Here is a 26,843-nt window from a genome sequence, read left to right on the forward strand (position 1 = left end):
TGAAACAAGTGTTCCTCCCAATATATTCTGGGAGATAGTGGCAAATGTTGTTGGCCGTAGGAGTCAGAGGGTGGCGCTTCGAGTGTTACTCAGTCTGTGTCATCTCACAGAATGGCCAAGGTAGGACTATGAGTCATCATTGTCAGAGGCTAGCCAGAACAGGATTCAGCCTCCAGCCCATTGAGCACCCTTCACTATCCAATGGTTGGCTCCTTAAATGAAGACAAATTTTGTTTCATTCTCTTTATTTTGGTAACTTTTAAAAAAATTATCTAGTACCTTTTTTTAAAAAAGTAAGCAAAAATCCAAGGCTTATTGGAGAAGTATCCACTCCAATTTAATCAATTAGCCTAGTTTTCTTTTAAACCAACTGGTAAGTGATGTGATGGTATTACTCATAGACAATTAAGCAAATTTACATAGCACACATGAAAATTACGTTATACAGCTCAAAGTGCCTAAATAGATTCAATACTATGGGGCAAATAGAAGAAAAATAGCTTGCTGTCAGCTGTCTGACAATTTTTGGCTGTTGAAGCCAAAAAAAAATTGAATACTCTATTGCATAAGTATAAAACAAAGTTAGCCAATCCTACCATTCCTTCATATTCTATTACTTTAATTTAATGATATGTTTACAGCAATGAGAATTTAGATAGGAAAGGAGAATTCTCAGTTGTGTTCAACTGAGAATTTTGCCTGAACTAGAGGCACAGATGGAAGGAGCATATGATACTCTGAGAATGTGGTCATTCGGTGACCTCTGAAGAGAGGGTAAGAAAATTAGGTCTCACTAACTTGAATAGAATGTTAGATGTATTGAGGTTTAAGAAAGTGCTGGTACAGTAGAGAAGTGCAGATAATTAGGGAACCTGTGATCTAGAGTTCAGGCTTTACTGAAACACAAAATTTGCTATTTACAAATACCTCACCTATGAAATGGAGTAATCATACCTGTGACCTCTTTTCTCATTTCAATGTCAGCAGGACAATGTGTTAATATCTATATAAGCAATCTAAGTATTGAGAGGCATGAGATTATCTAAATCCAAAATAGTCAAAGTTTATGAAAATATCATTGAATATGCTCTGCATTACTCTTTGCAGGAGTTGTGGGAGATTGGAAAAATCAGTTCACTGAAGCTCAGAACAAGCAATTTAATGAATATCATGAGAAAAATATGGCTGACACTTCACTGTCATTTTGCATGGGACTCAAATAAACACAGCGAGAGGATAAAACTTATTCTCTCCCTAGCCTCTGCAAAGTGAAAAAGAAATCTGTTTCCAAATACCACTAATGGTTTGTCTGACTCAGTGTAAGAGTTTTTAAACAAAGGCATGAACATTCTTTATCCTTGAATATCTGATCTGCTTTTTGGATTACCCACAATCCGACTTGTTATGTAATTATTATGCTTTGTGTTTTTCTCCCTTCTCCACAGATTTTTAGGGTTTGGGTGAATTTCAACATCTCAACATGTAATATACATAAAACATATTTAATCATTTCTGTTCCATGTATATATTCTCCTTCTGTATTTTCTTATAGTTTTATTTGAATTAAAACATCTATTTCATTACTTGCAAGAGTTTTATGCAATATAATCTTACTTAGCAAAAATTTCAGCCCCATTCATTTGAAAACAGACATATTTTGAGCACCTTTTTCATGCCAGGCAATGGGCAGCACCAAAAGATGATAAGAATAAGATCCTTACCCCTAAGAAATGCACAGCCTAATAAAAGATCACAGCATGAGCACAGCTGTTATTACCAGGTAAGCACTACACTAAACTGTTGGTGCAGAGGGATCAAAGAGGAGAATAAACAAAGTTGTATGGCATGGAGTCCCAGGAAAGCAACAGTGGAAATTAAGATATGCAGCCTTGGATATTTTTCAACAGTCCATGCTCCGGCCTCAAAGCACACATTCCACATTCAGCACAGTCAACATTCATGTCTCCTCTTCCTCAAGAGTTCAAGTTTGCCCTACTTAATAGCTTACTTTTAAAAACCTTAGGGACACCCATTTCAGGGGTCTCTCCTGAGACCCAGAAATCCTTTAAGGCCCAATGAAGTAAGTCTCCAGTGACAAAACCCAAAGGCAGCAAGAAGCAGAGCAATATTTAGGAAAAAGAGAATGTAGTTCTATCATTTCCCCCAACCCCTGTGTCAGAGGTGTGTAAACCAGGGCGACTGCATCTTGAATAGGGGCTGGGTAAAATGAGGCAGAGACCTGCTGAGGCATTCTGAGTCACAGGATGAGATAGGAGATTGGTACAAGATACAGGTCATAAAGTCCTTACTGATAAAACAGCTTGCAGTAAAGAAGCCGGCTGAAACCCACTAAAAGCAACATGGCCACGAGAGTGACCTCTGGTCATCCTCACTACTACATTCCCACCAGCGCCATGACAGTTTACAAATGCCATGGCAACATCAGGAAGTTACCCTATTGGTCTAAAAAGGGGAGGCATGAATAATCCACCCATTGTTTAGCATGTAATCAAGAAATAACCATAAAAATGGGCAACCAGCAGTTGTTGGCCCTGCTCTATGGAGTAGCCATTCTTTATTCCTTTGCTGTCTTAATAAACTTGCTTTCACTTTATTCTATGGACTCGCCCTGAATTCTTTCTTGTGCAACATCCAAGAACCCTCTCTGGGGGTCTGGATCAATACCCCTTTCCTGTAACATCTTTCTGGCAACCATGGAAGCGACAATAGTGCCGAAACTTCTGACTCAATGACTTAACTTTTGGTAAGTGATGGGCTCCAGTAAAACCTTTCTGGCTAACCTTAAAGGGATGATACTGAGAAGACCCCTCCTATCCAAAGGAAATAGACTGCAGCACTGATTGACCAACTTTGGATAAGTGGTGGAGTAGCTAGGTAAAGGATGGGATTGGGTTAGAGGCCCAACTTAGGGGAGTTAGAGTCTCTCCTAAGACAGAGCGGGTTAGAGACTGTTCTTAAAAGGCATGGACACTTGACTGACCTTGGGTTAGAGGCCCAATTTAGGGGTTTAGAGGTCCCTCTTGGTAAAGTCCCTTTCAGCTAAGAACAGGTTTGGCACTATGGGATGTTAACTGCTATTCTCTTCGAATTAATCTGCCCTGCACTGCTTGATAATGGTTATAGGTGACAGGACTAGGCATGGACAGGACCATTGGACATGGAGAGCTTTTTCCTCCCTAAAAGACGAAACTTGAGAGCTAATGGGTGTTGCAGGAAGTCAGGGACCCCAAACGGAGGGACAGGCTGAAGCCACAGCAGAAGAACATAAATTGTGAAGATTTCATGGACATTTATTAGTTCCCCAAATTAATACTTTTATAATTTATTATGCCTGTATTTACTGCAATCTCTGAACATAAATTGTGAAGATTTCATGGACACTTAAGCTGAGGAGGATGAATGTCACCTCAGGACCCTGTGATGATTGTGTTAACTGCACAAATTGTTTGTAGAGCATGTGTGTTTGAACAACATGAAATCTGGGCATCTTGCAAAAAGAACAGGATAACAGCAATGTTCAGGGAACAAGAGAGGTAACTTTGAACTGGCCGCCGGTGAGCCAGACGGAACAGAGCTATATTTCTCCTCTTTCAAAAGCAAATAGGAGAAATATCACTGAATTCTTTTTTTCAGCAAGGAACATCCCTGAGAAAGAGAATGTGCCCTGAGGATAGGCTTATGAACAGCCCCCTCAAGGTGTGCATCTTTTATGGTCGAAGCCGAAGGGATGAAATAAGCCTCGGTCTCCTGTAGCGCTCCCAGGCTTATTAGGAAGAGGAAAATTCCCACCTAATAAATTTTGGTCAGACAGGTTATCTGCTCTCAAACCCTGTTTCCTGATAAGATGTTATCAACAACAATGCGTGCCCAAAACTTCATTAGCAATTTTAATTTTGCCCCATCCGGTGGTCCTGTGACCTTGGTCCTGTGACCTCGCCCTGCCTCCATTTGTTTTGTGATATTTTATTACCTTGTGAAGTATGTGATCTCTGTAACCCACACCCTATTCATGCACTCCCTCCTCTTTTGAAAATCGCTAATAAAAACTTGCTGGTTTTACAGCTCAGGGAACATCATGGATCCTGCCAATATGTGATGTCTCCCCTGGACATCCAGCTTTAAATTTCTCTCTCTTAAGCTCTTTCCCTTTATTTCTCAAACCAGCCGACACCTAGGAAATAGAAAAGAACCCACGTTAAACATTGGGAGCGGGATCTCCCAATAAATGGGACTGCTGGAAAAGATCCCTTTGCTACTGTACTAACAAGCAGCTGCCTGAACTTTTCAGTGTCAGCTGCAATGGATGGGTCTTTTCTCTGGCCGTCCTGAGTGCCTTGCCTTCCCCACTCTGCCTCAGGCAATGCTTTCCTCTTACTCAGTATCTCTCTTTCTCTCTCTCTCTCTTTCTCTGTATAAACTGGTTGAATAAATGGAAAAAAAAATCACTGGTTATTTCCTGTAATATTTTAATTAATGGGAAAAAGGACTTACGAGGCTAGTCTTAAGCTGCAGTGAATTTGGTGTGCTTTTTGTGTCTTTCTGTGTTCTGTAATGGAGAGGAGTACCTTGTGATAGAATGTGGGCTTAGGACACCTGTAAGCCCACTTTTCAAGATGGCCCAGCAAACTGATCAGTTACAAACTTTGCTGCAGATCCCTGAAAACACTGTATGAGGTTTCCCTCTTGTCTTGTATGTCCTTGGGAGCTTGCCCTTGTAACCATGTGGCCATGCTTTCTCTTTTTACAATGGTAGCCCAGGTCCAGGGTACAATTCTTGGCTTAGAGGATGATCCTTTATCTTTTGTCTGTGTATTTATACGTATTATCTGTGTGATGTTTATATATGAAAGAGTTTTAATTAATTGCTTTATATAATAATAATATCTTAAATGAAATATTTTGTCAGAAAAGTAAAAAGTGTAATGCCTTTTGGTCCATGTGACTTAAGTAATCTTTGGGAAATAAAGACAGTTTTAAAGATTATTGGTAAAATATAAATATCTTCAAAAATGTAAACATTTGGTCTAAATTTTTCAGGTCAGATATTAAGTTTATTAAATGCTTTCAGGTCACAAACTGCTTATTTGACTTTAAAAACTTGTTCAATTTATTTGGGAGCATTGAAGTCTAGATAAGACCTTGGAACATGTGGATTATCCATGGTCCCTAGCTATGCAAAGAAAGTTATAAAGAAAAGAAATTTATTATTGGGGGAACCCGCCCCCAATATTTCAACATAGGTTCTTCCTATTTTCCATAAGTGTCGGCCAGATGAGAAAGAGAGACAGTACAAAAAAGGAATTTTACAGCTGGGCCACCAGGGGTAACATCACATATTGGTAGGACTGTGATGCCCACCTGAGTCTCAGACCAGGATGTTTTTATTAAGGGTTTCAAAAGGGGAGGGGGTGTAAGAACAGGGAGTAGGTACAAAGATCACATACTCCAAAGGGCAAAAAGCAGAACTACTAATAAGGGTGTAACAAAGATCACATGCTTCTGAGGTAACAGGACAAAGGGAAAAAGCAGAACCACTGATAAGGGTCTATGTTCAGCAGTGCACATATTGTCTTGATAAACGTCTTAAACAACAGAAAACAGGGTTCGAGAGCAGAGAACTGGTCTGACCACAAATTTACCAGGGCAGAGTTTTTCCTCTCCCTAGTAAGCCTGAGGGTACTGCAGGAGACCAGGGCATATCTCAGTCCTTATCTCAACAGACATTCCCAGAGCGGCCATTTATAGACCTCCCCCCAGGAATGCATTCCTTTTCCAGGGTATTAATATTAATATTCCTTGCTAGGAAAAGAATTTAGTGATATCTCTCCTACTTGCACATCTGTTTATAGGCTCTCTGCAAGAAGAAAAATATAGCTCTTTTTGCCCAACCCCTCAGGCAGTCAGACCTTATGGTTGTCTTCCCTTGTTCCCTAAAAATCGCTGTTACTCTGTTCTTTTTCAAGGTGCACTGATTTCATATTGTTTCATATTGTACAATCAATTGGTACAGTTAACACAATTATCACAATGGTCTTGAGGTGATGTACATCCTCAGCTTCCGAAGATAACAGGATTAAGAGATTAAAGTAAAGACAGGCATAAGAAATTGTAAAAGTATTATTTGGGAACTGTTAAATGTCCATGAAATCTTCACAATTTATGTTTCTCTGCTGCAGCTCCAGCCAGTCCCTCTATTCGGGGTCCCTGACTTCCTGCAACAATTTATATAAGAAAAGATCTTGTATGGTAAATTCTTGTCCTAAAGTAAAATGACTGATTGTTTAAAAAGAGGGATGTTTACACAAGTCAGAAAGTCTAAATATATCTTACATGGTCTGTGTAAGTCATAAAAGAATTTATGAAAGGGAATTTACTCAAAAATGCCCAACTTAATGATTAGGCCTCCTAAATGCTTCAAAAATGCCACTATGACTCTTAACAGTACAACTTGCATGCTTTACAGCTAGGTAAGGGACACATGGAGTTAGATGCTGGAAAGAATAGGCTTTGTCTGCACTTTTGCCTGGTGTGTCCTAGGCTAGACTCCACAGCTAGTACATAATTAAAATCCCAAACTTACCAAGGTTTCCACCAAAAGTAAAAGTTGCTAAGAGTTAATGTTGTAACATGTAATTGAGACTACTGAAGAAACAATTCTACGTGCAAGGCATGTAAGGAAAGTAGAATACACTAATACTTTTGGTAGAAGATTATAAGAAGGCATGGGAATGTGGAATTTTTTTTTTTTTTTTTTTTTTTTTTTTTTGCCTAAAGGGTTAAAGGATTGTTTTAAGTCAAGATATAGCTAAAGCTTTTACCAAGTTGTGGAAGGTTTGTGAAAAATTAATCTTGTAAAAGAAATTCTGTGTGTGAACATATTGGCTACAGTTAAAGGGGTATTCTTCAGTTTTTCTGTAATTCAACATTGGAACAAAAGCACAACCGGTTTTTCTTAGAGCAAAAACCTGCTTATGATATAGGTCTTTAACAAAAAATTGTAAAAGATTATAAAGGTTTATAAAAATCTTACCTTATGGTCAAATTAATTAAAATTGGATACTTTTGTCTCTAAGGTTTTATTAAGAATTGGGTTAGACATCAATAATGCACTAATGTAACCGTGACATTTGGCTTATTTTGTATAAAAATCATACAGGAAACACTGTCAAATATGAAATGGTGTTTGGCTTTCTTTGGGCTATATTTGCATAAATATGTTATTGGTATGTACTCCAAAATTATAAGAAACACTTATAATTCTAATATGACAGCATAAGTTATTAATAATTGATGCATTAAATCATTGTATGCCACAGAGGTAACCAAATTTCTTTGTCAATCGTGTTTTTGACTGTGGCTATTCTAAGATGTTTTGTCATCTACAGACAATTGTCTTGTTTTGATCCTCTTTAAAAGGTGGTTTATAATCAGCTATGGGACTCTAACAGGTGTTCTTGAATGCAGGTGTCTGATAACTTTGAAGACTGTGACATTAGAATAGAGGGAAAACTTTCAAGACTCATGGAAAGCTCAAATGTTCATGAATATCAAGCAGAACAGGAGTTAACTGCATAAACTAAAGAAGTCTAAAGTAATCTTTTTATATTTGCTTAAAACTTTGCTAATCTCTTGTTTTGTTTTTCAGAGTCAATAAAACTTTTCTTTTGAGCTATTTATAGCTCATAGCAATTGAATAAAGTATATACCTGTGAAAAAAATTTGGAGCATATTTATTTCTCTCCAACTAATTTCTCTAGAATTTGAAAACTATTTGTGAGTATTCTTAATTTATGGTAATATAGTTATTTGCATAAGTGCAATAAGAATATATTTTCATTTGTAACAGGACACAATTAGAGAAATTGGTTATTTTACAAGGCTTTGACTAGAATTGTGTGCTCTCCATTAAGGAATCAAACTTGACTTGTAAAGTCAATAAAAGGTTTTTGGGGAACTGGCCTCATACTTTGCCTACACAGGCCCTGTACAGGTTTTCTGACTGATAGTAAGTAAAGAATGTTGCTTTCTAACAGGTCCAGGATGCCCAGGTTATCTTGAGACCTCAGGAGGAGACGAATTTATTCAATTCATAAGTATTGGAGGGTACAAACCCATGGCAGGGCTCAGCTTTAAAGTATTATCTGAGATTCCTTCCATGGAACAGAGTTCCATCAAAGCCAATTTACAAGAAGCTTATGTAGAAAACAATTATTCTTGCTGCACTGTATGCAAATAATCAGGACAAGTATAATAAATCAAATTGCTCTTGCTACGGTATGTCTTTGTAAAAATGGGAAACTAGAGAAAGAAATTATGTTTCAAGAATTATGGAACACGGGCCGGGCGCGGTGGCTCAAGCCTGTAATCCCAGCACTTTGGGAGGCCGAGACGGGCGGATCACGAGGTCAGGAGATCGAGACCATCCTGGCGAACACCGTGAAACCCCATCTCTACTAAAAAATACAAAAAACTAGCCGGGCGAGGTGGCGGGCGCCTGTAGTCCCAGCTACTCAGGAGGCTGAGGCAGGAGAATGGCGTAAACCTGGGAGGCGGAGCTGGCAGTGAGCTGAGATCCGGCCACTGCACTCCAGCCCGGGCTACAGAGCGAGACTCCGTCTCAAAAAAAAAAAAAAAAGAATTATGGAACAAACACTTGTTATTAGATTCTAGTCTGATCAGTTGTTTTTAAAGTTGTTTCTGCAATTTAGGTTAACCCTTCCTATTCTTGTGAACCAACCATTGGTCTCTGACTGCTGCTCAGAAGAAACAAGAAGGATAGGTAATGCAAAAATCCAGATCAGTATTCTAATTCTGGGCACATTGCAATCAGCTAGCAATCCTATATCAGTTTGGTCCCAACAGTTGCCCATTTCATTGAAAGCCTTCCAATTTAGTTTACTTGGGATAGTTTTGCTTATTTTGCTTTACTCTTGTGGAATATACTGCTGTTGTGCTCTTTGTATAGGAATGCAGGATAAGCTTCCTGAATGTTTTCTTTAATTGAATATTTATTAATATTCCAGATATCACCTCTTGTCAGAACTCAAGAGTCATGAATGGTACTTGCCATACTGATACTTTCTGACTGAGTTCCTCTCTACCCTGAATACAACAGACTCTAATGGTTAGGTAGGAAAATCATCACCTCTACTTAGTCTGAAAAAGTTACAGAAGATGGATCTTCATCCCTCTACAACCCTTAGGATTAAGGGTTCTCTTATAAAAGGAATAGGGAAAATATGTCAGTGGTATGTAAACCAGAACAACTCCATACTGAATAGGGGCTGGATGAGGCAGACACCTGCTGGACTTCATTCCCAGACAGCTAAGGCACGGTAAGTCACAGGATGAGATAGGAGGTCAGCAAAAGATAGGTCATAAACACCTTGCTGATAAAACAGGTTGCAGTAAAGAAGCTGGCTAAAACCCACCAAAACCAAAATGGTAATGACAGTGACCTCTGGTCGTCCTCACTGCTGCACTCCCACCAGCGCCATGACAGTTAATAAATGTTATGGCAACATCAGGAAGTTATCCTATATGGTCTAAAAAGGGGAGGCATGAGTAATCCACCCCTAGTTTAGCATATAACTAAGAAATAACCATAAAAACAGGCAACCAGAAGCCCTTGGGGCTGCTCTGTCTATGGAGTAGGCATTCTTCATTCCTTCACTTTCTTATTAAATTTGCTTTCACTTTCCCTGAATTCTTTCCTGCATGAAATCTAAGAACCCTCTCTGGAGATCTGAATCAAGACCCTTCCTGTAACACCTGCACCTATACCTGCACCTACTCTGTGGCCAAAATGCCAGGGACTCTTTCCATAACAGATGCTAGTTAATTCTGAATGAATAAAACTGAAACATTGATCACTAATACTATTAAAATAGGGGGTTCAAAGACTTGTTGACAAAAGAGTCAAACTCTGTAAAATATTTTGAAGAGATTTATTCTGAACCAGAATAAACCAGCCCCCAGGAGGTCCTCAGAACGTGTTCTCAAGGCCGTCGGGGTGTAGCTTGGTTTTATACATTTCAGGGAGGAATGAGACATCAATCAAATACATTTAAGAAATACATTGGTTTGGTTCAGAAAGGTGGGACAAGTCAAAAGGTAGAGGATCTTCAAGGATGTAGGTAAATTTAAACATTCTCTGGTTGACAACTGGTTGAGTTTAAGACCTGAGATCAATAGAAAGGAAATGTTCAGGTTAAAAGATTGTGGAAACCGAGGTTCTTTTGAAGTCTTATATGGCTACCCTTAGAGAGAATAGATGACAAATGTCTCCCATTCATTCCTTTAAAAGATGTCAGACTCTTAATCTCTTCAGGACTGGGAGAGCCTGGAAGAAAAGCTATAGCTATGTTAATAGAGATTCTTTATAGAATGCAAATTTTCCCCCACAAAAGATAGCTTTGCAGGCCATTTCAAAATATGGCAAAGAAACATGTTTTGGGGTAAAATATTTTTACTTTCTTCTTTGTCACATAATGTTATGTCAGAGTCAGATTGGAAAGTAAATCATGATATATAGGATTAAATAAAACCCATTGATGAGAATTTATGCTTTGTATAGCATGACTCTCCAGATCTCTTAGATAGGAATTTGGGCAAGATAAAAAAAAAAATCAGAGGTTAGTCCTCAGGCTCTTGCTAATACTTTGACTTGGAAGGAAAGACATAAATAGGAGGAACAATATAGTTTCCTCTGAAGTATCCATTTTTTCTTTCAAGAAGTAGTCACACCAGTGTCTCCAGTAGGTTCCCAAGAAGCAGAAACTGAGACAGGGATTCATAGGCACTGTGGTTAACTGAGGCAATCCAGGACAGGGAAGAGAAAGGAACCACAAGAATAGGACTTCAGAAAAAATGGGGGTCAGGGGGCTGCAGAAGCTGTCATGCTTTGAGGCAAGAGGACTTCTGTACAACCAACGCAAGGAGGGAGGATTTCCTACTTTAACTTCCAGGCACCTTGAGGCAAAGTAGCAAAAGAGTGAGAGCTGAACCAGGAGCTGAAGTACCTGAAGTAGCTGCAAAAGGGGCACAGCACCCTAACCCGGAGGCATGAGCCTAGGGGATCTTGCAGGGCAGTCTGTGCTATGATGAGATATTCCTAAAGAAAATAAAGTGTAAGGAAGAATTGTGATCAGAAAGGGAAAAGTACATCAGTAAAAAGGAAAATAAAGTGAACCCTGAAAGCTTTCTGAATAGGTACACAATAAACCCCATGCAGAGAAATGGCAAAGACTCTGAATGAGCCATGTGTGAGAGTATATAAGCTTGACAGCTCAACTGCTGCCAGCCCTAGATTTCAAAGGTGGGCCATAAATAGTCATTAGCAGCTTTCAACTATGGGCATGTCTGCCTTAGCTGACCTTAACCACAATGAATTACAGGAGGAATGCTCTCTAGTGTACCAAGAAAACTTTCTGTTATTACTGTCATATTTCTTCATCTCTCCCACTAAAGCCATCCCTTTGGCAAGTCCTGCCAGCTTCCTGTGGGTACATTTTCCCCATCAACCCCATAACCCCATAACCCACACTCTTCCCTAATGCATATTCCTATGTGATGTCCAAAACCCACATAGGAGTAGTTGTTTGCACAATATTATTGTGTGTTTCAATAAAAGCTCAAAATTCATATTGTGAAGCAGGAAATATAATCACACAAAGCAAAGGCTAAGAATAGTTCATGTGATTCGTCAAATCTAGCTCTGGGCTTATGGAAATCAAGGCAAAAAGGGAAATAGTGTCTAGGGACTTTTGAACAAATAGGAATTCTAGGTCACTAAGGGAGATAAGGCTTTTTGATCCATTTTGTCCTGTTTCACTTTCTGCTTGTTGTTTTGGCATAGAACACTCAGAGGAGCCTCACATGCACACATTACAGACTTTGGCCAATTTCATAGGCATGTGAACTGGTGAACATAACCCACTTCCATTTTCTCTGGCCACCTATGGGCTTAGGATTGGGATGAGGATAAAGGGAGTCAGAGTCGGATCCCAGGAGAAATCAGGCACCCCTTTACGGCAGCGGACTCACCCTGCCATGCATTAGAATCATCTGAGATGGGGCCTGGATATAGATGCTCTTCTGAAGCTCGCTAGATGAGTTTGTTTTGTTTTGTTTTGTTTTTTAATTTAAGTTCCAGGATACATGTGCAGGATGTGCAGGTTTGTTACATAGGTAAACACATGCTATGGTGGTTTGCTGCACCTGTTAACCCATCACCTAGGTATTAAGCCCAGCATGTATTAGCTGTTATTCCCGATGCTCTCCCTCCACGCCCTGCCAACAGACCCCAGTGTGTGTTGTTCCCATTCCTGTGTCCATGTGTTCTCATCAATCAGCTCCCACTTATAAGTGAGAACATGCAGTGTTTTATTTTCTTTCCCACATTAGTTTGCTGAGGATAATGGCTTCCAGCTCCATCCATGAGCCTGCAAAGCACATGATCTTATTCCTTTTTATGGCTGCAAAGTATTCCATTAGGTATAGACTACAGAAAGAAAACCACGTTTTCTTTCTGTAGTCTATCATTGATGTGCATTTGGGTTGATTCCATGTCTTTGTTATTGTGAATAGTGTTGCAATGAACATATGCAAGAATGTATCTTTAAAATAGAATGATTTATATTCCTTTGGGCATATAACCAGTAATGGAATTGCTGGGTCAAATCATATTTCTGATTCTAGGTCTTTAAGGAATCACCACACTGTCGTTCACAATGGTTGAACTAATTTATATTCCCACCAGTAGTGTAAAAGCATTCCTATTTCTCCACAGCCTTGCACCTTCTGTTGTTTCTTGACTTTTTAGCAACTGCCATTCTGACATGAGATGGCATCTAATTGTGGTTTTGATTTGCTTTTTAGTAATGATCAGTGACGTTGAGCTTTTTTCGTATGTTTGTTGGCTGCATAAATGTCTTCTTTTGAGAAGTGTCTGTTCTTGTTCTTTGCCCACTTTTTAATGGGTTTTTTTTTTCCTGCAAATTTGTTTAAGTTCCTTGTAAATTCTGGATATTAGGCCACTGTCAGATGGATACATTCCAAACATTCTCTCCCATTCTGTAGGTAGTCTGTTCACTCTGATGATAGTTTCTTGACCCCATATGTCAATTTTTGCTTTTGTTGCAATTGCTTTTGATGCTTTTATCATGAAATCTTTGCCTGTGCCTATGTCCTCAATGGTATTGCCTAGATTTTCTTCTTTGTACCAGTATCATGCTGTTTTGCTTACCATAGCCTTGCAGTATAGTTTGAAATCAGGTAGCACAATGCCTTCAGCTTTGTTCTTTTTGCTTAGGATTGCCTTGGCTATTTCGGCTCTTTTTTGGTTCCATCTGAATTTTTAAACACTTTTTTTTTTCAAATTCTGTGAAGAATGTCAATGGTAGTTTAAAGGGAATAACATTGAATGTATAAATTGCTTTGGGCAGTATGGCCATTTTCACAATATTGATTCTTCCTAGTCATGAACATGGAAAGTTTTTCCATTTGTTTGTGTCCTCTCTGATTTCCTTGAGAAGTGGTTTGCAGGTCTCCTTGAAGAGTTCATTCACTTCCCTTGTTAGCTGTATTTATAGGTATTTTATTTTCTTCGTAGCAATTGTGAATGAGGTTTCGATCATGATTTGGCTATCTGCTTGTCTATTGTTGGTATATAGGAATGTTAGTAATTTTTGCACATTGATTTTGTATCCTCACACTTTGCTCAGTTGCTTATCAGCTTAAGAAGCTTTTGGGCCAAGATAATGGGGTTTTCTAGATAAAGGATCATGTCCTCTGCAAACAAAGACAGTTTGACTTCCTCTCCTCCTATTTGAATACCTTTTCTTTCTTTCTCTTGCCTGATTGCCCTGGCCAGAACTCCAGAACTTCCAATACTCTGTTGAATAGGAGTGGTGAGAGAGGGTCTCCTTGTCCTGTGCCAGTTTTCAACTGGAATGCTTCCAGCTTTTGCCCATTCAGTATGATATTGGCTGTGGGTTTGTCATAAATGACTTTTTATTTTGAGACATGTTGTATCAATACCTAGTTTATTGAGAGTTTTTGACATGAAGGGATATTGAATTTTATCAAAGGTCTTTTCGGTGTCTATTCAGATAATCATGTAGTTTTTGTCTTTAGTTCTGTTTATGTGATGAATTATGTTTATTGATTTGCATATGTTGAGCCAACTTTGCATCTCTAGGATGAAGTAGATTTGATCGTGGTGGATACACTTCTTGATGTGTTGCTGGGTTTGGTTTGCCAGTATTTTATTGAGGATTTGTGCATCAATGTTTGTCACAAATGTTGGCCTGAAGTTTTCTTTTTTTCTTGTAACTCTTCCAGATTTTTGTATCAGGATGATGCAGGCCTCATAAAATGAGTTAGGGAGGAGTCCCTCCTTTTCAACTGTTTGGAATAGTTTCAGAAAAAACAGTATCAGCTCCTCTTTGTACCTCTACTAGAATTCAGCTTTAAATCCATCTGGTCCTGGGCTTTTTTTGTTTGGCAGGCTATTAATTACTGCCTCAAATTCAGAACTATTATTATTCTTTTTTTTTAACTTGTGAAATCTTTATTTTTTTAATCCCATATTGAAAATGCAGTTTTTTTTTTTTTTGCTGTCTCTGCTTTTGCAGGTATTTTATTCTATTTATTTATATTTATTTTTTTAATTTATTTATTATTATTATACTTTAAGTTGTAGGGTACATGTGCATAACGTGCAGGTTTGTTACATATGTATATTTGTGCCATGTTGGTGTGCTGCACCCATCACCTAGTCATTTACATCAGGTATAAATCCCAATGCAATCCCTCCCCCCTCCCCCCTCCCCATGATAGGCCCCGGTGTGTGATGTTCCCCTTCCTGAGTCCAAGTGATCTCATTGTTCAGTTCCCACCTATGAGTGAGAACATGCGGTGTTTGGTTTTCTGTTCTTGTGATAGTTTGCTAAGAATGATGGTTTCCAGCTGCATCCATGTCCCTACAAAGGACACAAACTCATCCTTTTTTATGGCTGCATAGTATTCCATGGTGTATATGTGCCACATTTTCTTAATCCAATCTGTCACTGATGGACATTTGGGTTGATTCCAAGTCTTTGCTCTTATGAATAGTGCCGCAATAAACATACGTGTGCATGTGTCTTTATAGCAGCATGATTTATAATCCTTTGGGTAAATACCCAGTAATGGGATGGCTGGGTCATATGGTACATCTAGTTCTAGATCCTTGAGGAATCGCCATACTGTTTTCCATAATGGTTGAACTAGTTTACAATCCCACCAACAGTGTAAAAGTGTTCCTATTTCTCCACATCCTCTCCAGCACCTGTTGTTTCCTCACTTTTGAATGATTGCCATTCTAACTGGTGTGAGATGGTATCTCATTGTGGTTTTGATTTGCAATTCTCTGATGGCCAGTGATGATGAGCATTTTTTCATGTGTCTGTTGGCTGTATGAATGTCTTCTTTTGAGAAATGTCTGTTCATATCCTTTGCCCACTTTTTGATGGGGTTGTTTGTTTTTTTCTTGTAAATTTGTTTGAGTTCTTTGTAGGTTCTGGATATTAGCCCTTTGTCAGATGAGTAGATTGCAAAAATTTTCTCCCATTCTGTAGGTTGCCTGTTCACTCTGATGGTAGTTTCTTTTGCTGTGCAGAAGCTCTTTAGTTTAATTAGATCCCATTTGTCAATTTTGGCTTTTGCTGCTGTTGTTTTTGGTGTTTTAGACATGAAGTCTTTGCCCATGCCTATGTCCTGAATGGTACTACCTAGGTTTTCCTCTAGGATTTTTATGGTATTAGGTCTAACATTTAAGTCTCTAATCCATCTTGAATTAATTTTCGTATAAGAAGTAAGGAAAGGATCCAGTTTCAGCTTTCTACTTATGGCTAGCCAATTTTCCCAGCACCATTTATTAAATAGGGAATCCTTTCCCCATTTCTTGTTTCTCTCAGGTTTGTCAAAGATCAGATGGCTGTAGATGTGTGGTATTATTTCTGAGGACTCTGTTCTGTTCCATTGGTCTATATCTCTGTTTTGGTACCAGTACCATGCTGTTTTGGTTACTGTAGCCTTGTAGTATAGTTTGAAGTCAGGTAGCGTGATGCCTCCAGCTTTGTTCTTTTGACTTAGGATTGTCTTGGAGATGCGGGCTCTTTTTTGGTTCCATATGAACTTTAAAGCAGTTTTTCCAATTCTGTGAAGAAACGCATTGGTAGCTTGATGGGGATGGCATTGAATCTATAAATTACCTTGTGCAGTATGGCCATTTTCACGATATTGATTCTTCCTATCCATGAGCATGGTATGTTCTTCCATTTGTTTGTGTCCTCTTTGATTTCACTGAGCAGTGGTTTGTAGTTCTCCTTGAAGAGGTCCTTTACATCCCTTGTAAGTTGGATTCCTAGGTATTTTATTCTCTTTGAAGCAATTGTGAATGGAAGTTCATTCCTGATTTGGCTCTCTGTTTGTCTGTTACTGGTGTATAAGAATGCTTGTGATTTTTGCACATTAATTTTGTATCCTGAGACTTTGCTGAAGTTGCTGATCAGCTTAAGAAGATTTTGGGCTGAGACAATGGGGTTTTCTAAATATACAATCATGTCATCTGCAAAGAGGGACAATTTGATTTCTTCTTTTCCTAACTGAATACCCTTGATTTCTTTCTCTTGACTAATTGCCCTAGCCAGAACTTCCAACACTATGTTGAATAGGAGTGGTGAGAGAGGGCATCCCTGTCTTGTGCCAGTTTTCAAAGGGAATTTTTCCAGTTTTTGCCCATTCAGTATGATATTGGCTGTGGGTTTATCATAAATAGCTCTTATTATTTTGAGGTACGTTCCATCAATACCGAATTTATTGAGCGTTTTTAGCATGAAGGGCTGTTGAATTTTGTCAAAAGCCTTTTCTGCATCTATTGAGATAATCATGTGGTTCTTGTCTTTGGTTCTGTTTATATGCTGGATTATGTTTATTGATTTGCGAATATTGAACCAACCTTGCATCCCAGGGATGAAGCCCACTTGATCATGGTGGATAAGCTTTTTGATGTGTTGCTGAATCCGGTTTGCCAGTATTTTATTGAGGATTTTTGCATCGATGTTTATCAGGGATATTGGTCTAAAATTCTCTTTTTTTGTTGTGTCTCTGCCAGGCTTTGGTATCAGGATGATGTTGGCCTCATAAAATGAGTTAGGGAGGATTCCCTCTTTTCCTATTGATTGGAATAGTTTCAGAAGGAATGGTACCAACTCCTCCTTGTACCTCTGGTAGAATTCAGCTGTGAATCCATCTGGTCCTGGACTTTTTTTGGTTGGTAGGCTATTAATTTTTGCCTCAATTTCAGAGCCTGCTATTGGTCTATTCAGGGATTCAACTTCTTCCTGGTTTAGTCTTGGGAGAGTGTAAGTGTCCAGGAAATTATCCATTTCTTCTAGATTTTCCAGTTTATTTGCGTAGAGGTGTTTATAGTATTCTCTGATGGTAGTTTGTATTTCTGTGGGGTCGGTGGTGATATCCCCTTTATCATTTTTAATTGCGTCAATTTGATTCTTCTCTCTTTATTAGTCTCTTTTCTTCTTTATTAGTCTTGCTAGTGGTCTGTCAATTTTGTTGATCTTTTCAAAAAACCAACTCCTGGATTCATTGATTTTTTGGAGGGTTTTTTGTGTCTCTATCTCCTTCAGTTCTGCTCTGATCTTAGTTATTTCTTGCCTTCTGCTAGCTTTCGAATGTGTTTGCTCTTGCTTCTCTAGTTCTTTTAATTGTGATGTTAGAGTGTCAATTTTAGATCTTTCCTGCTTTCTCTTGTGGGCATTTAGTGCTATAAATTTCCCTCTACACACTGCTTTAAATGTGTCCCAGAGATTCTGGTATGTTGTATCTTTGTTCTCATTGGTTTCAAAGAACATCTTTATTTCTGCCTTCATTTCGTTATGTACCCAGTAGTCATTCAGGAGCAGGTTGTTCAGTTTCCATGTAGTTGAGCGGTTTTGATTGAGTTTCTTAGTCCTGAGTTCTAGTTTGATTGCACTGTGGTCTGAGAGACAGTTTGTTATAATTTCTGTTCTTGTACATTTGCTGAGGAGTGCTTTACTTCCAATTACGTGGTCGATTTTGGAGTAAGTACGATGTGGTGCTGAGAAGAATGTATATTCTGTTGATTTGGGGTGGAGAGTTCTATAGATGTCTATTAGGTCTGCTTGCTGCAGAGATGAGTTCAATTCCTGGATATCCTTGTTAACTTTCTGTCTCGTTGATCTGTCTAATGTTGACAGTGGAGTGTTGAAGTCTCCCATTATTATTGTATGGGAGTCTAAGTCTCTTTGTAAGTCTCTAAGGACTTGCTTTATGAATCTGGGTGCTCCTGTATTGGGTGCATATATATTTAGGATAGTTAGCTCTTCCTGTTGAATTGATCCCTTTACCATTATGTAATGGCCTTCTTTGTCTCTTTTGATCTTTGATGGTTTAAAGTCTGTTTTATCAGAGACTAGTATTGCAACCCCCGCTTTTTTTTGTTCTCCATTTGCTTGGTAAATCTTCCTCCATCCCTTTATTTTGAGCCTATGTATGTCTCTGCGTGTGAAAAGGGTCTCCTGAATACAGCAGACTGATGGGTCTTGACTCTTTATCCAGTTTGCCAGTCTGTGTCTTTTAATTGGACCATTTAGTCCATTTACATTTAAGGTTAAGATTGTTATGTGTGAACTTGATCCTGCCATTATGATATTAACTGGTTATTTTGCTCGTTAGTTGATGCAGTTTCTTCCTAGCCTCGATGGTCTTTACATTTTGGCATGTTTTTGCAATGGCTGGTACCAGTTGTTCCTTTCCATGTTGAGTGCTTCCTTCAGGGTCTCTTGTAAGGCAGGCCTAGTGGTGACAAAACCTCTAAGCATTTGCTTATCTGTAAAGGATTTTATTTCTCCTTCACTTATGAAACTTAGTTTGGCTGGATATGAAATTCTGGGTTTAAAATTCTTTTCTTTAAGAACGTTGAATATTGGCCCCCACTCTCTTCTGGCTTGGAGAGTTTCTGCCGAGAGATCTGCTGTTAGTCTGATGGGCTTCCCTTTGTGGGTAACCCGACCTTTCTCTCTGGCTGCCCTTAACAGTTTTTCCTTCATTTCAACTTTGGTGAATCTGGCAATTATGTGTGTTGGAGTTGCTCTTCTCGAGGAGTATCTTTGTGGCGTTCTCTGTATTTCCTGGATTTGAATGTTGGCCTGCCCTACTAGGTTGGGGAAGTTCTCCTGGATGATATCCTGAAGAGTGTTTTCCAACTTGGTTACATTTTCCCCCTCACTTTCAGGCACCCCAATCAGACGTAGATTTGGTCTTTTTACATAATCCCATACTTCTTGCAGGCTTTGTTCATTTCTTTTTCTTCTTTTTTCTTTTGGTTTCTCTTCTCGCTTCATTTCATTCATTTGATCCTCAATCGCAGATACTCTTTCTTCCAGTTGATTGAGTCGGTTACTGAAGCTTGTGCATTTGTCACGTATTTCTCGTGTCATGGTTTTCATCTCTTTCATTTCGTTTAGGACCTTCTCTGCATTAATTACTCTAGCCATCAATTCTTCCACTTTTTTTTTCAAGATTTTTAGTTTCTTTGTGCTGGGTACGTAATTCCTCCTTTAGCTCTGAGAAATTTGATGGACTGAAGCCTTCTTCTCTCACCTCGTCAAAGTCATTCTCCGTCCAGCTTTGATCCGTTGCTGGCGATGAGCTGCGCTCCTTTGCCGGGGGAGATGCGCTCTTATTTTTTGAATTTCCAGCTTTTCTGCCCTGCTTTTTCCCCATCTTTGTGGTTTTATCTGCCTCTGGTCTTTGATGATGGTGATGTACTGATGGGGTTTTGGTGTAGGTGTCCTTCCTGTTTGATAGTTTTCCTTCTAACAGTCAGGACCCTCAGCTGTAGGTCTGTTGGAGATTGCTTGCGGTCCACTCCAGACCCTGTTTGCCTGGGTATCAGCAGCAGAGGCTGCAGAAGATAGAATATTTCTGAACAGCGAGTGTACCTGTCTGATTCTTGTTTTGGAAGCTTCCTCTCAGGGGTGTACTCCACCCTGTGAGGTGTGGGGTGTCAGACTGCCCCTAGTGGGGGATGTCTCCCAGTTAGGCTACTCAGGGGTCAGGGACCCACTTGAGCAGGGAGTCTGTCCCTTCTCAGATCTCAACCTCCGTGTTGGGAGATCCACTGCTCTCTTCAAAGCTGTCAGACAGAGTCATTTGCGTCTGCAGAGCTTTCTGCTGCGTTTGTTATTGTTTACTGTGCCCTGTCCCCAGAGGTGGAGTATACAGAGACAGGCAGGTTTCCTTGAGCTGCTGTGAGCTCCACCCAGTTCGAGCTTCCCAGCAGCTTTGTTTACCTACTTAAGCCTCAGCAATGGCAGGCGCCCCTCCCCCAGCCTCGCTGCTGCCTTGCCGGTAGATCGCAGACTGCTGTGCTAGCAATGAGGGAGGCTCCGTGGGTGTGGGACCCTCCCGGCCAGGTGTGGGATATGATCTCCTGGTGTGCCTGTTTGCTTAAAGCGCAGTATTGGGGTGGGAGTTACCCTATTTTCCAGGTGTTGTGTGTCTCAGTTCCCCTGGCTAGGAAAAGGGATTCCCTTCCCCCTTGCCCTTCCCAGGTGAGGCAATGCCTCGCCCTGCTTCAGCTCTCGCTGGTCGGGCTGCAGCAGCTGACCAGCACCGATCGTCCGGCACTCCCCAGTGAGATGAACCCAGTACCTCGGTTGAAAATGCAGAAATCACCGGTCTTCTGTGTCGCTTGCGCTGGGAGTTGGAGACTGGAGCTGTTCCTATTCGGCCATCTTGCTCCGCCCCCCTACATTTTATTTATTTATATTTATTATACTTCAAGTTCTAGGGTACATAAGCACAATGCGCAGGTTTGTTACATATGTATACATGTGCCGTGTTGGTGTGCTGCACCCATTAACTTATCATTTATATTAGGTATATCTCCTAATGCTATCCCTATCCCCTACCCCCTCCCCACAATAGGACCCAGTGTGTGATGTTCCCCTTCCTGTGTCCAAGAGATCTCATTGTTCAATTCCCACCTATGAGTGAGAACATGCAATATTTGGTTTTCCGTTCTTGCAATACTTTGCTGAGAATGATGGTTTCCAGCTACATCCATGTCCCTACAAAAGACACAAACTCATCCTTTCTTATGACTGCATAGTATTCCATGGTGTATATGTGCCACATTTTCTTAATCCAGTCTGTCACTGATGGACATTTGGGTTGATTCCAAGTCTTTGCTATTGTGAATAGTGCCGCAATAAACATATGTGTGCATGTGTCTTTATAGCAGCATGACTTATAATCCTTTGGGTATATACCCAGTAATTGTTATTCTGTTCAGGGATGAATTACTCCCTCAAATTCAGAACTTGTTAGTATTCTATTCAGAGATTCAACTTCTTCCTGGTTCAGTCTTGGAAGGGTGTATGTGTTCAGGAATTTATCCATTTCTTCTAGATTTTCTAGTTTTTTTGCATAGAGGTATTTACAGTATTCTCTGATGGTTGTGTATATTTCTGTGGGGACAGTGGTGATATCCTCTTTATCTTTTTTTATTGTGTCTATTTGAGTCTTCTCTCTTTATTCTTTCTGAGTTTAGCTAGCAGTCTATTTTATTCATTTTTTCAAAAAAAACAGCTCCCAGGCCGGGCACGGTGGCTCAAGCCTGTAATCCTAGCACTTTGGGAGGCCGAGATGGGTGGATCACGAGGTCAGGAGATCGAGACCATCCTGGCTAACACGGTGAAACCCCGTCTCTACTGAAAAATACAAAAAAACTAGCCAGGCGAGGTGGTGGGCGCCTGTAGTCCCAGCTACTCTGGAGGCTGAGGCAGGAGAATGGCATAAACCCGGGAGGTGGAGCTTGCAGTGAGCTGAGATCCGGCCACTGTACTCCAGCCTGGGCGACAGAGCGAGACTCCCTCTCAAAAAAAAAAAAAAAACAGCTCCTGGATTTATTGATTTTAATGGTTTTTCATGTCTCTATCTCCTTCAGTTCTGCTCTGATCTTGGTTGTTTGTCTTCTGCCAGCTGTCGGATTTGTTTGCTCTTGGTTTTCTAGTTCTTTCAGTTGTGATGTTATGGTGTCATTTGAGGTATTTCTAGCTGTTTGATGTGGGCATTTAGTGCTAAAAATTTCCCTCTTAACACTGCTTGGCTGTGACCCAGAGATTATGGTACATTGTCTCTTTGTTCTCATTGGTTTCAAAGAACTTCTTGATATCTGCCTTAATTTCATTATTTACCCAGGAGTCATTCAGGAGCAGGTTGTTCAATTTCCATGTAGTTGGGTGGTTTTGAGTGAGTTTCTTAATCTTGAGTTCTAATTTTATTGTACTGTGGTCTGAGAGACTGTTATGATTTATCTTAATTTTGCATTTGCTGAGGAATGATTTGATCATGTGATTATTGATTTTAGAGTAAGTGACACATCGTGCTGAGAAGAATGTGTTATATATTCTGTTGTTTTGGGGTGGAGAGTTCTGTAGATATTTATTAGGTCTACTTGAACCAGAGCTAATTTCAAGTCCTGAATATCTTTGTTAATTTTCCGTCTCAATGACCTAATATTGACAATGGGGTGTTAAATCTCCCACTACTATTGTGTGGGAGTCTAAGTCTCTTTGTAGGTCTCTAAGAACTTGCTTTATGAATTTGGGTGCTCCTTTACTGGGTACACAGTTTTTGGATAGTTAGCTCTTCTTATTGAATTGAACCCTTTACCATTATGTAATGCCCTTGTCTTTTTTTATCTTTGTTGGTTTAAAGTCTGTTTTGTCAGAAACTAGGATCACAATCCCTGTTTTTTTTTCTGCTTTCCATTTGTTTAGTAAATTTTCCTCTGTCCCTTTATTTTGAGCCTATGTGTGTCTTTGCATGTGAGATGGGTCTCTTGAATACAGCACACCTATGGGTCTTGATTCTTTATCCAGTGTCCCATTCTGTGTCTTTTAATTGGGGACATTTAGTGCATTTACATTTAAGGTTAATTTTATTATGTGTGAATTTGGTTCTGTCATCATGATGCTAACTAATTATTTTGCAGGCTTGTGATGTAGTTGCTTTACAGTGTCATTGGTCTTTGTACTTCAGTGTGTTTCTTTAGTGACTGGTAATGATTTTTCCTTTCTATATTTAGTGCTTCCTTTAGGAGCTCTTTCAAGGCAGGCCTGGTGGTGAATTCCCTCAGCATTTTCTTGTCTGAAACGGATTTTATTTCTCCTTCACCTATGAAGTTTAGTTTAACCAGATATGAAATTCTGGGTTGGAAATTCTTTTCTTTAAGAATGTTGAATATTGGTCCCCAATCTCTTCTGGCTTATAGGGTTTCTGCTGAGGGGTGTGCTGCTAAGTCTGATGGGCTTTCCTTTGTAGGTGACCTGGATTTTTCTCTCTGGGTGCCCTTAACATTTTTTTCTTCATTTCAACCTCAGAGAATCTGATGATTATGTGTCTTGAGGTTGATCTTCTCATGGAATACTTACAGGGGTTCTCTGAATTTCCTGAATTTGAATGTTGGCCTATTTCACTAGATTGGGGAAGTTCTCCTGGATAATATCCTAAAATATGTTTTCCAGCTTGGTTCCATTCTCCCTGTCTCCTTCAGGTACCCCAATCAGTCATAGGTTCGGCCTTTTTACATTATCCCTTCATTCTCAGAAGTTTTGTTCAATCCTTTTCATTCTCTTTTCTCTAATCTTGTCTGCCTGTCTTATTTAAGCAAGGTAGTCTTCAGGCTCTGAAATTCTCCCCTCAACTTGGTCTATTCTGCTATTTATACTTATGGTTGCATTGTGAAGTCCTCATGTTGTGTTTCTCAGCTCCATTAAGTCATTTATGTCCCTCTCTAAACTGGTTATTTTGGTTAACAGCTCTTGTAATGTTTCATCATGATTCTTAGTTCTTTGCATTGGGTTAGAACATGCTCTTTTAGCTCACTGACTTTCATTACTACCCACCTTCTGAAGCCTAATTCTGTCAGTTCAACCATCTCAGCCTCAGCCAACTCCATGCCCTAGCTGGAGAGGTGTTGCAATCATTAGGAGAAGAAAAGAAAGACGCTCTGGCTTTTTGAGTTTTCAATGTTTTTTCATTGATTCTTTCTCATCTTCATGAGTTTATCTAACTTTGATCTCTGAGGTTGCTGACCTTTGGATGGGGTTTTTGTGGGAACTTTTTTGTTGATGCTGTTGTTTTTATTGCTTTCTATTTGTTTTTCATTTAACAGTAAGATTCCTCTTCCATAGGGCTGCTGTGGTTTTCTAGGGGTCCACTTCAGACCCTATTTTCCTGGGTCTCTCCTGCACTTGGAGGTGTCACCAGCAGAGGTTGCAGAGCAGCAAAGATGGCTGCCTGCTCATTCCTCTGGGAGCTCCAACCCTGAGTCTGAGTGGCACCAACCTGATACCAGTGGGAATACTCCAGTATGAGGTGTCTGGTGAACCCTGTTTGGGGGTTTCACCCAGTCAGGAGGCACAGGATCAGGGACCCACTTAACGAAGCACTCTGGCTGCCCCTTGTCAAAGGGGATGCACTGTGCTGGGTAGAATGCCACTCATCTGAACTCTCCAGATTCCTCAGAGCCAGCAGGGGGAAAGACTAAGTCTGCTGATACACTGAGATGACAGACAACCCTCCCCTGAGGGGCTCTGTCCCAGGGAGATCAGAGTTCTGTCTGTAAACCTCTGGCTGAAGTTGCTGAAATTCCCACAGGGAGGCCCTGCCTGGTGAGGAGAGATGGGTCCAGATCCAGCCCAAAGAGGTAATCTGGCCATGATCTGCCACAGCCACTGTGCTGCACTGTGGGGAATGCCTCCTAGGTTCAAATTGCCCAGTCTCCCAGGCACCAGCAGGGGAAAATGGCAGACTGGACCTGCAGCAATGGCTGCCACCCCTCCCCACAGGAACTCCGTAGCCTTAGGCAGTCTCCAGCCCAGTGGCTGCCGAGAAATCTGCATAGCTCTGTGCTTGGGTCCCAAGGCCCTGGTGGTGTGGGCTCATGAGAAGATCTCCTGATCCGCCGGTTGCACAAATCCGTGGAAAAACTGGTTTCCCAGGCAGGGTAGCACAATCAATTCACCACCTCCCTTGGCTGGGGGTGGGGACTCCCCTTGACCATGCAGCTCCCAGGTGGACCATTGCTCAACCCTGCTTATCCTCACTTTCTGCGGGTCACGCCAACTGCCTAGTCAGTTCCAGTGAGAGAACCTGGATACCTCAGTTGCCAGTGCAGGATTCACTCGCCATTTTTGTTCTTCTCAGTGGGAGCCTCTGACCACAGCTGTTCCTAGTCAGCCTCTTGGCGCCTCCTCCACCAGATGGTTTTAACAAGAAGCCAGAGTTGAGAAAGTGGTATTCACAGTAATGAGGAAAGAGAGAGACCCTCTCATATGGTTTTACATTGTTTTATATTCAGTACCTCTTTTAAGAAAAAAACAAGGAAGTAAAACCAAAGACAGGCAGCCCGAAACCAGGCCTGGAATCAGGCCTGGGTCTGCCTGGCCTAAACCCAGTAGTTAAAAATCAACTCATGACTTAGAAACTGATGTTCCTGACATTGTATAGAAGAACACTGTGAAATTCGCTGCCCTGTTCTCTTTCTCTCTGACTACCAGTGCATGAAACCCCTGTCACGTATCCCCTAGATTGCTTAATCAATCACAAGCCTTTCATATGAAATCTTTAGTGTTGTGAGCCCTTAAAAGGGACAGAAATTTTGCACTCAGGGAGCTTGGATTTTAAGGCAGTAGCTTGCCGATGCTCCCATCTGAATAAAGCCCTTCCTTCTACAACTCGGTGTCTCAGAGGTTTTGTCTGTGACTTGTCCTGCTACATTTCTTGGTTCCCTGACCAGTAAAGTGAGGTAACTGACGGACTGCCAAGGCAGCCCCTTAGGTGGCTTAGGCCTGCCCTGTGGAGCTTCCCTGCAGGGGACTCCGACCAGCCTAAGTGACGCGATCCAAGAGTGCTCCCTGGTAGGCAATTGTCCCGGTGGAACACCTCACCAGAGCAGCGCATAGCAGGCCCCCCCAGAGGATTAACACAGTGGCTTAACACTGGGAAGGAACTGGCACTTAGAGTCCAGACATCTGAAACTTGGTAAGAATAGTCTTTGGAACTTGCCCCACTCCATCTGAGTGGAAGTGTGGCCTGATCACCCACAGTGTGCCTGGATTGGCACTTTTGTTCTGGTTTTGACTTGACTTGACTTGGTAAGACTAGTCTCTGGAACTTTCCCCACTCCATCTGAGTGGAAGCGTGGCCTGATCACCCACGGTGTGCCTGTATCAGCACTTTTGTTCTGGTTTTGTCTTGACTTACATTGCCGGATACTTTGGTTTTGGTTTTGACTTGGCTTAAATTTCTTGGTACTCAGATTTTGAATTCATGGTATTCTGATTTTGGTTTGGTATAAATGATAAAAGTGTGTGTGTGCTCTCTTTACCCATTCTTTGTTTTGTGGTGAGTGTGTGTGGTGTGAGTGTAGTATTCTGTCTTGAGAAAACATGGGTCAGGCGCAAAATAAGCCCACCCTACTAAGAACTATGTTGAAAAATTTTAATAAAGAAAAAAAAAGCGGGGTGGAAGCAGAATTTATATAAAAAGAATGTTATATGGCAAATTCTTCTCCTGAAATAAATTAACTGGTTATTTTTTTAAAATATTTATCATAAGTCAAAATATTGAGACATGTCAAAAAAAATTTTCTGTGAAAATTGTAAAAGAAAAAAGTTATAAAAAAATTTTTATTCCAAAAATGTTGTATAATTTAAAAGTAATAA

The 26,843-nt window shown here is 40.3% G+C and overlaps 1 protein-coding gene and 1 long non-coding RNA gene across 4 annotated transcripts in view; one reads left to right on the top strand and one right to left on the bottom strand.

The window, feature by feature from the left end:
- LOC123568331 (sulfotransferase 1C4-like) overlaps nt 1–1,224 on the top strand; it is a 30,519-nt gene extending 29,295 nt beyond the window's left edge. Inside the window, exon 7 of the mRNA XM_045368848.2 lies at nt 1,108–1,224. Coding sequence (XP_045224783.1) covers nt 1,108–1,223 — 116 coding nt within the window. The 3' untranslated portion in view covers nt 1,224. The remainder of the gene's footprint in view (nt 1–1,107) is intronic.
- The window catches only part of LOC135966776 (uncharacterized), a 407,986-nt gene that overhangs the window by 242,934 nt on the left and 138,209 nt on the right, over nt 1–26,843 (bottom strand). The window lies entirely within an intron of this gene.

This window comes from Macaca fascicularis, chromosome 13 (genome assembly GCF_037993035.2).
Source record: "Macaca fascicularis isolate 582-1 chromosome 13, T2T-MFA8v1.1".
In the NCBI taxonomy this organism is placed as follows: domain Eukaryota; kingdom Metazoa; phylum Chordata; class Mammalia; order Primates; family Cercopithecidae; genus Macaca; species Macaca fascicularis.